This window comes from Scyliorhinus canicula, chromosome 8, assembly GCF_902713615.1.
Source record: "Scyliorhinus canicula chromosome 8, sScyCan1.1, whole genome shotgun sequence".
NCBI lineage: Eukaryota > Metazoa > Chordata > Chondrichthyes > Carcharhiniformes > Scyliorhinidae > Scyliorhinus > Scyliorhinus canicula.
In genome coordinates this window covers 63,478,404-63,487,925 of record NC_052153.1, presented here as the reverse complement: position 1 = coordinate 63,487,925, position 9,522 = coordinate 63,478,404, and the positions used below count along the sequence as shown (strand labels likewise).

The window sequence follows — 9,522 nt, the reverse complement described above, 5'->3', positions numbered from 1 at the left end:
CTGTACAACAAACAAATCCAAGATATAAACTTTGGCCCGAAACCAATGCTCCCAAGAATCTCAAATAGGTACCCCCTATTCAACCCTATCAAGTGCTTTTTCTGTGCCCATTGAAGCAATCACCTCTGGTTCAGGTGTTGGGAGGGGGACAGTACGATATTTAATAATAGATGTATATTGGCGACAGCTGCCAGTCCTTGACAAAACCAGACTGTTCTTCTGAAATCACCTTGGAAGGCCGGGCTCCAATTGCATTGCCAACAATTTAGCATCAGCATTCAACAAGATAGGCCAATATGACCCACATTCTTTAGGGTCCGTATCCTTTTTCAAAATTAGTGTGAGGCCTGCGAGAACGTAACCGGCAATACTCCCGGGACAAGGAATCGTTAAAACAAACCCGATATCAGAGGAATCAAAGGCTCCGCAAATTTCTTATGGGACTCAAATGAAAAATCCATCCGGGCAGGAGCTTTAACCAATTGCATTAAACCAATACATTTCATAATCTCTGAGACCCAACGGGGAATCCAACTCCTTCCTTCTCTTCCTTTCCACCACCGGGAAGGACAACTTTTCTAAAAACCGCATCACGGGCGACCAAGGGATTGATTAAAAGGGGGAAAATACAATTTGTAAGTAAACTAGCAAGGAACATAAAAACTGATTGCAAAGTTTCTGTAGGTATGTAAAGAGAAAAAGTAGGCCCCTTACAGTCAGAAAGAGGGGAATTCATAACAGGGAACAAAGAAATGATTGAGGAACTAAATTCATACTTTGCTTCTGTCTTCACAAAGGAAGACATGAATAATATACCGGAAGCTCTGAGAAGCACAGGTTTTAGTGAGGAGCTGAATTAATTTACTCAGAAATGGTTTTGGATTGGATTTGTTTATTGTCACGTGCACCAAGGTAGTGAAAAGTATTTTTCTGCGAGCAGCTCAACAGATCATTAAGTACATGAAAAGAAAAGAAAACAAAAGAAAATACATAATAGGCCAACACAAGGTGGATGTGGTTTAGACTTTCAGAAGGCTTTCAACAAGGTCTCACATAACAGATTAGCATGTAAACTTAAGGCGCATGGAAATTACAGGTAGTGTCTTGAAATGGATAGAAAGCTGGTTCGCAGACAGGAAGCAAAAAGTTGGAATAAATGGGTCTTTTTCTGATTGGCAGGCAGTGACTAGGGAAGTACCGCAGGGATCTGTACTCGGAGCCCACTTGTTCACATTATACATTAATGATTTGGATGAGGGAACCAAATGTAATATCTCCAAATTTACAGATGATAGAAAGTTGGGTGGGAGGGTGATCTGTGAGGAGGATGCAGAGGTCCTTCAGCGGGATTTGGACAGGCGGAGTGAGTGGGCATATGCCTGGCAGATCCAGCATAACGTGGTTAAATGGGAGGTTATCTGCTTCAGTAGCAAAAATAGGAAGGCAGATTATTTAAATGGGTGTAAATTGAAAGAGATGGATACTCAGCAAGACCTTGGTGTCCTTGTGCATCAGTCGCTGAAAGTGAGTGCGCAGCTACAGAAGACAGTAAAGGCGGCAAATGGTATGGCAGCACGGTGGTGCAGTGCTTAGCACTGCAACTTCACGGCACTGAGGCCCCAGGTTCGATCCCGGCTCTGGATCGCTGTCTGTGTAGAGTTTGCACATTCTCCCCATGTTTGCATGGGTTTTGCCCCCACAACCCAAAAGATGTGCAGGCTAGGTGGATTGGCCACGCTAAATTGTCCCTTAATTAGAAAAAAAATGAATTGGGTATTCTAAATTTATATTAAAAAAAAGAGAAGGCAAATGGTATGTTGGCCTTCATGGCGAGAGGCTTTGAATATAGGAATTGAGATGTTTTACTGCAATTCTATAGGGAATTACTGAGGCCACACCCGAGTATTGTGTGTAATTCTGGTGTCATTATCTGAGGAAGGATGTTCTTGCTATGGAGGGAGTGCAGCAAAGTTTTACCAGGCTGATTCCTGGGATGGCAGGACTATCATATGAGAGACTTAATCACTTATGATTACATTCATTAGAATTGAGAAGAGCAAGTCGTGATCTCATAGAAACTTACAAAATTCTAACAGGATTAGACAGGGTAGATTTAGAAAGAATGTTCCCGATGGTGGGGCAATCCAGAACTAGGGGTCATAGTTTGAGGATAAGGGGTACATTTTACGACCGAGGGGAGGAGAAATTTCTTTAGCCAGAGAGTGGTGAATCTGTGGAGTTTGTTAACACAGAAGGTAGTCGAGGCCAAAACATTGTGTGATTTCAAGAAGGAATAGCTCTTGGGGCTAAAAGGGATCAAGGGATATGAGGGGAAGGGGGAAAGCGGGATCAGGGTATTGCACTTTATGATCAGTCATGATGGAGCTGATTCAAAGGGTTGAATGGCCTCCTCCTGCTTCCAATTTCTGTTTCTAATTCAGACCAAGGACTACACAACTGCACACTATTCCACATCAAGAACCACCCAATCAGCATTCTAAACAGCTTGCGTCTTTATGAGATAATCCTTTGTAAGCTGAATTTTGCGTTCAATAACTTTTTTTTAGAAAATATTTTATTAAGGCATTTATGATTTAAACACTTTTAAATGGAAAGATCCAACAAAGACCAAAAACCTGCAGTAACATAGCCACCCCCACCGCAAACACAGACCCCAAATGACAGGGTCCATATAAACACTCAGGTCCTCCCATCATTTGTTTTTCTACCCATATTTTTTCACTTCCAAGCCTCCCCCCCCCCCCCCCCCCCCCCCCCTGCTGACAGACTAATTTTCCTTAAAGAAGTTGATGAACGGCTGCCACCTCTGAGCGAACCCCTGTAAAGAACTCCTTAAGGCGAATTTGATTTTCTTCAACCTGAGAAACCCTGCTATGTTGCTTACCCATTCTCCCGACTTTGGGGGCTCCAAGTCCCTCCCTCCCAGTAAAATCCATCTCCGGGCCACCAGGGAAGCAAAGGCCAAAACGTCGGCCCCTCTCCCCCTCCGAGCTCCCGAATCTTCTCACACTGGACATCGCCACCTCTGGACTCGAAGTCACCCTCCCTTGCAGCACCTCACACGCGTCCTCTCCAGCTCCATGTGCTGCTTCCACTATCCCCACATCCTCAGGGCCGCCACGACCACTGGGCTTGTGGAGTACCGAGCTGGCGAGAACGGCGGAGGTGCTGTCAACAAAGCCCTCAGGCTCGTGCCCTTAGAAGATGCTGCCTCCACCCCGATCTCTGCTACCGCTACCTGATCATCAATGTATTAGCCATCCTGTAGTGTGATGAAGTTCAGATGAGCCAGTCACCCATTCCCCGCGCCCCCGCTCGAGCAAGACCTTCTTCACCCACGGGGTTTTCCCGGCCCAAATAAAACCCGAGATCGTCGCATTCACCTTCCTAAAAAATGCCTTAGGGATGAAAATGGAGAGACACTGAAATACAAACAGCAATCTCGGGAGGAGTGTCATTGTCAGTCTGTACCCTCCCCACTACTGACAGCGGTACTTTGCGTTCAATAACATGACCCCAAGGGTAAATAGTTAAAATCCAAAATAAGATACTCAAGTATCAATAGAAATAATGCCATGTTGGCTTGGAAAGTCACATGCTGTAAGCTGCAAATGTCATCTCCATTGATAAATATGGATTAATGTTTCATTCAATTCCTTCAGGGGACAAAAAACTCCACTTTTCTTTTGGAGTTGTATATCCTTATTGATTTCATGAGCAGAAATAATGGAAGTGTGAGTTGCATAACAAGAAAGCAAGGTTTTCATGAACTGCAGTTAGAATGCAGAATTTATTTTTGCATTTAAGTAAATGGCATATGTTACATTTATTGCATAAAAATCACAGCTGGATATCCAATTTTAAAAATACATCGAGAGAACATTTTACAAATATGTTCAAGGCATTAATGGAGATGGGCTCTAATCTACTCGGATAGCACCAATTGCTTTTACCAATTCCTCTCAAATAAAGAAATACCAGCAATTGGAGCCCAGAACTATTTGTGCCTTTAATTACAAAACGTATATGTATATTATGTCATCTACAAGTATTCAAGAAGTCAGAGCTGTTTTTACTGAGGTGCATTGTCTGTGGTCTTCACTAGGCGATCATTTTCTCCAACAACATTTCTATGCCCTTCACATTTTCCATCTTCTTTAACTTTGGAATGAGGCTCTTAAAGCCTTTTTTTACTTCCTTGGCTACATCTTCATCTTTACTTTGAAGAAGGCTTAAAAAGAAAGAAACACATATTAAATCTCATACTTAGCTGAGCTCCAGGGAATGAGCAGTCTTTCTGAATTTCAACAGCAGGAACAGAAACTCACCAAAATGAGTCCACAGCACAGTCTATTTAAAACCAGACCCGTGAAACATACCGTTCTTTTACCCAGAAAATATAGTTATTTCTCAACGCTCTGTCATGCTCCAATCATAGAATCTACGGAGACAGACCCTTTGGCCCAAACTGGTCCATGCCAACCAAAAAAACCATCTAAGCTAACCCCATTTGCCTGCATTTGGCCCATATCCGTCTAAACAGTTCCTATCCATGCATCTGTCCAAATGCCTTTTAAATGTTGTCAATATCCTGGCCTCAATCACTTCCTCCGGACGCTCATACCACATAGGTACCACCCTCTATGTAAAAAAAGTTGCTTCTCAGGTTCCCGTTAATTCTTTCCCCACTTAACTTAAACCTATGCCCTCTAGTTCTCGATTCCCCAACCCTGGAAAAAAGTCTGAATGCATTCACCCTATCCATGCCTCTCATGATCTATAAGATTACCCTTGGAGTCCCCTACATGCCAAAGAAAAAAGTGCTAGCCTGTTCAATCTCTCCCTACAACTCAGTCCCTCGAGTCCTGGCAACATCCTTGTAAATCTCTTGTGCACTCTCCAGTTTAATAACATCTTTCCTATAGCAAGGCGACCAAAACTGAACACAATTGCAACATAATTTCCCAACTTCTATACTCAATGCCCTGACTGATGAAGGCCAGCATGCCAAAAGCCTTCTACACTGACCTATCTACCTGCGACACCACCTTTAGAGAACTTCCCGATTTCCAATCAGAATACACACTATCCACCACCTTGCAAAGTTCCCTGGCGAACTTCTGCATGCGTTGAGAGCTTATAGGAACTTGAGCACACTCCCACCCCAAGAATCACATTTTTCCTATTCTGCTGCTAAAAGATTAGTCATCCTTGTACATTAGTCACCGAAAGCGAGCATGCAGGTGCAGCAAGCAGATAGGAAGGCAAATCGTACGCTGGCCTTCATTGCAAGAGGATCCGAGTGCAGGAGCAAGGATGTCTGACTGCAGTTGTACAGGGCCTTGGTGAGAACATACCTGCAGCATTGTGTGCAGTTTTCGTCTCCTTGCCTAATATTTGCCATAGAGAGAATGCAGCGAAGGCCCTGGGATGGAAGGATTGTCCTATGAAGAGAGATTGGGCCGACGAAGCCTGCATTCATTGGAGTTCAGAAGAATGAGGCGGGGGAATCTCATTGAAATGCACAAAATTCTGACAGGGCTGGACAGGCTGGATGAAGTTTCACCTGGCTGGGGGTCTAGAACAAGGAGATGGGGGTCACAGTTCAGGGAGCAGGTGAGGCCATTTAGGACTGAAAGGAGGAGAAATTTCTTCACTCTGAGGGTGATGAACCAGTGGTTTTCTCTACCACAGAAGGCTACGGAGGCAAAGTCACGGAATATATTTATATTTCTACATAAAGGCATCACGGGTTTGAGGACAAAGCAGCAGTATGGCGTTGAGATTGAGGATCAGCAACGATGATATTGAATGGGAACAGGCACGAGGGGCCAAATGGCCTACACCTGCCCCTGTTTTGTATGTTTCTATACACAATTCTGGTGCATTTGATATGCATATATATCTACAACAAAATCGGGTTTGGTACGTTTCGGCGTGGCCAGTTCGGCGTAGCCGATTCGACGGAGGAATTTTTCGGCGGAGGGACGTTTCGGCGTCAAATTAGTTATACAGTAGTCCCCTGTTATACCGCGCTCCGCAATACCGCGGTTCGCGATATACCGCGGGGGGGGGGGGGGGGCTTATGGACCCCAACTGTCAGTTGTGTCAATTTCAGCGGCCGGCTCACTTTGATCCGGAGAGGGAACCTGCTCTCTCACTGAAACAATCAGCCGGCCGCTGAAATTGACACTGCCGGCTGCTCTCTCCCTCCAATCAGTACCCCAGCAGCCACGGCCTGCACCCCAGCAGCCACGGCCTGCACCCCAGCAGCCACGGCCTGCACCCCAGCAGCCACGGCCTGCACCCCAGCAGCCACGGCCTGCACCCCAGCAGCCACGGCCTGCACCCCAGCAGCCACGGCCTGCACCCCAGCAGCCACGGCCTGCACCCCAGCAGCCACGGCCTGCACCCCAGCAGCCACGGCCTGCACCCCAGCAGCCACGGCCTGTACCCCAGCAGCCACGGCCTGTACCCCAGCAGCCACAGTGCCCCAGCAGCCACAGCCTGAACCCCAGCAGCCACAGTACCCCAGCAGCCACAGCCTGAACCCCAGCAGCCACAGTACCCCAGCAGCCACAGCCTGAAGCCCAGCAGCCACAGTACCCCAGCAGCCACAGCCTGAAGCCCAGCAGCCACGGCCTGTACCCCAGGAGCCACGGCCTGTACCCCAGGAGCCATAGCCTGAACCCCAGCTACAGAGGGGAGGGGCGATGTGAGACCATGCTGGTGTTGCAGAGGCCCGTATGACCTCCTCCTGTGTTCTCTGCTCTCTCCCTCCAATCAGAAACATTAAAACTTAAAAGTTGGATTGGAGGGAGAGAGCAGCGGGCAGTGTCAATTTCAGCGGCCGGCTGATTGTTTCAGTGAGAGAGCAGGTTCCCTCTCCGGATCAAAGTGAGCCGGCCGCTGAAATTGACACTGTTTTAATTAGATCCACGATGGGGGTTTTAAATTTATTTAAAAATCTATGCTAGCGCTTCCCATTGTGAGTCTACGGGGGTCTGACCTCTCCCCCCGCCCCCCGTAGACTCTCAATGGGAAGCGCTAGCATAGATTTTTAAATAAATTTAAAACCCCCATCGTGGATATCCGCGGCTCGGTTGCAACGCGGGTGGCTGTCTTGGACCCCAACACCCGCGTTATAAAGGGGGACTACTGTAGTCGCAAAATGTTTGTGCAGCCCATTTCTTGTATCTTTTCCTTCCAGCCGCCTCAGATATCGTGTTTGTGCACCAAACCGGGTCTCTTAAAGAAAGGCACCAACATTAAACTCTTAAAGAAAGCCGGTGTTACTGAAAGTATTGAAGCAGCTGCCCAGTGATCTACACTGCTGTCTGACTTAACACATTGTGTAAAGTCACAATATCTTCAGTAACACCGGCTGTATAAAGTCAGACCCGGTTTGGTGCTCCGCGGGGGAGCTTATGGACCCCAACTGTCAGTTGTGTCAATTTCAGCGGCCGGCTCACTTTGATCCAGAGAGGGAAGCTGCTCTCTCATTGAAGCAATCAGCGGCCGCTGAAATTGACACTGCCGGCTGCTCTCTCCCTCCAATCAGAAACATTAAAACTTAAAAGTTGGATCGGAGAGAGAGAGCAGCGGGCAGTGTCAATTTCAGCGGCCGCTGATTGCTTCAGTGAGAGAGCAGCTTCCCTCTCCGGCCGCTGAAATTGACACTGTTTTAATTAGATCCACGATGGGGGTTTTAAATTTATTTAAAAATCTATGCTAGCGCTTCCCATTGAGAGTCTACGGGGGTCTGACCTCTCCCCCCGCCCCCAGTAGACTCTCAATGGGAAGCGCTAGCATAGATTTTTAAATAAATTTCCGTCCCTCCGCCGAAAAACTCCTCCGCCGAATCGGCCATGCCGAAACGTCCCATTCCAATCGGCTACGCCGAACTGGCCCCGCCGAACTGCCCACGCCGAAACGTCCCATCCCCAACAAAATCATGTCACCATGAATCAGAATTTAATGCTTACCAGCAAAGAATAATGGCTCCACGGTTTACCTGCACCCAGGTCTTTAACTTCTCAATCCCAACATGCTCGACTAATGTTCTTGCAAAGCATTCTATAAAAAATATTTTAAAATCATTTGGTTAATTTTCTATGAAAGTTTCTGTTATTGTCTCTTAAGATTTTAAGTGTTATTCTGGTGCAATTATATTTCACCTATAGTAAACAGGTTTTTACATTATTGCAACAGCACAATTTATCCTCAAACAGCAAAACTTAGTTTAGCAAGTATTAGAAGGAAATAAATTGTACTGTTTAAGCAGGTCATAATAGAGAATGCAATGATTAATATATTAGCCGAGATGATGCCATCAGCAAAATCTAATTCAGTATTTACAGGTTGAAAAGCTTGCAAAGATATTTCTAAAATTAAAAGTGTCTAAACATAATCATGTCGGAATTGCGTTAACACATAATCGGAATGGATACACTTATAGATATGATTAAGTTTGGTTCAAATTTTAAATGCTCGTCACTGGAAAGCACAAATGCCAATACTTTTTTGACTTTCCAGTGCCCACAGATGCTCAAGTTTTGCCTTCGTAAGTTTATGTTTATTTCAAGCAAATTTAGTTTTGTCCAAGCACTAGAAAACATGCTTACAAATCACTGATCACACCTACCTGGCTTTCCAAGTTCTTTCATCTTTCCATCTTGTTCTATTAACCATTTAAGAACCAGGTGGCCTGCAGGGTGCTCTGCTATGTGTAGCTAAAAACAGGAAGGGGAACAAGTTAACATGTCAGGTATGCACTATTGTCACCAATTTGTTCCATTTAATTCCACATTATATGTGGAATTAAAAATAAATCGAAACAACATTTTGAAAAACGGATTTTAATATTTAAAATAATACTTACTAAAATAATAGCACTTATGTATATTATAGAACTGGTCACTCAACTGTTTTAAGTTGTAAACTCCACAAGAGTAAAGTATAACAAAATGGAAACATGCCCAACTGAGCAAATACCTTCCAATGGTTTAATTGTAGTCAAACCTCTGACATCTGGTAGTTTACCAATTCTGTCATTTCATAGAATTAGGCCACCACATCAATGACATTTTTAGGTAGGCTAATATTAAGACTAATTTCAAGGAGGGTATTCTTAGTAGTAATAATAATAATCTTTATTGTGACAAATAGGCTTACATTAACAGCGCAATGAAGTAACGGTGAAAAGCCCCTGGTTGCCACATTCGGGTACATGGACGGAGAATTCAAAATGTCCAAATTACCTAACAGCACGTCTTTCGAGACTTGTGGTTTGAAACCGGAGCATCCGGAGGAAACCCACGCAGACATGGAGGCAACAGTGCTAGCCATTGTGCTACCGTGCTGCATAGTAAGCATATACGGAACATCTGCATAAAAATAACACTTCACGCCACTATCCTATCACCAACCTCCCTTTCTCTCCATTGACCTTAAATGCGTTGTCCCAAATGCACTCCCACCGTTTGCCAGAAGTCCATATTT

General features: G+C 45.1%; 1 protein-coding gene across 2 annotated transcripts in view; it reads right to left on the bottom strand.

The window, feature by feature from the left end:
- Positions 1–3,781: 3,781 nt before the first annotated feature.
- Positions 3,782–9,522, bottom strand: part of pum3 (pumilio RNA-binding family member 3) — a 45,927-nt gene continuing 40,186 nt past the window's right edge. For both annotated transcript variants that reach the window (XM_038804662.1, XM_038804661.1), the window contains exons 16-18: positions 8,666–8,753; positions 8,007–8,097; positions 3,782–4,252 (exon numbers count right to left, since the gene is read on the bottom strand). In XM_038804662.1, coding sequence (XP_038660590.1) covers positions 4,123–4,252; positions 8,007–8,097; positions 8,666–8,753 — 309 coding nt within the window. In that variant the 3' untranslated portion in view covers positions 3,782–4,122. The remainder of the gene's footprint in view (positions 4,253–8,006; positions 8,098–8,665; positions 8,754–9,522) is intronic.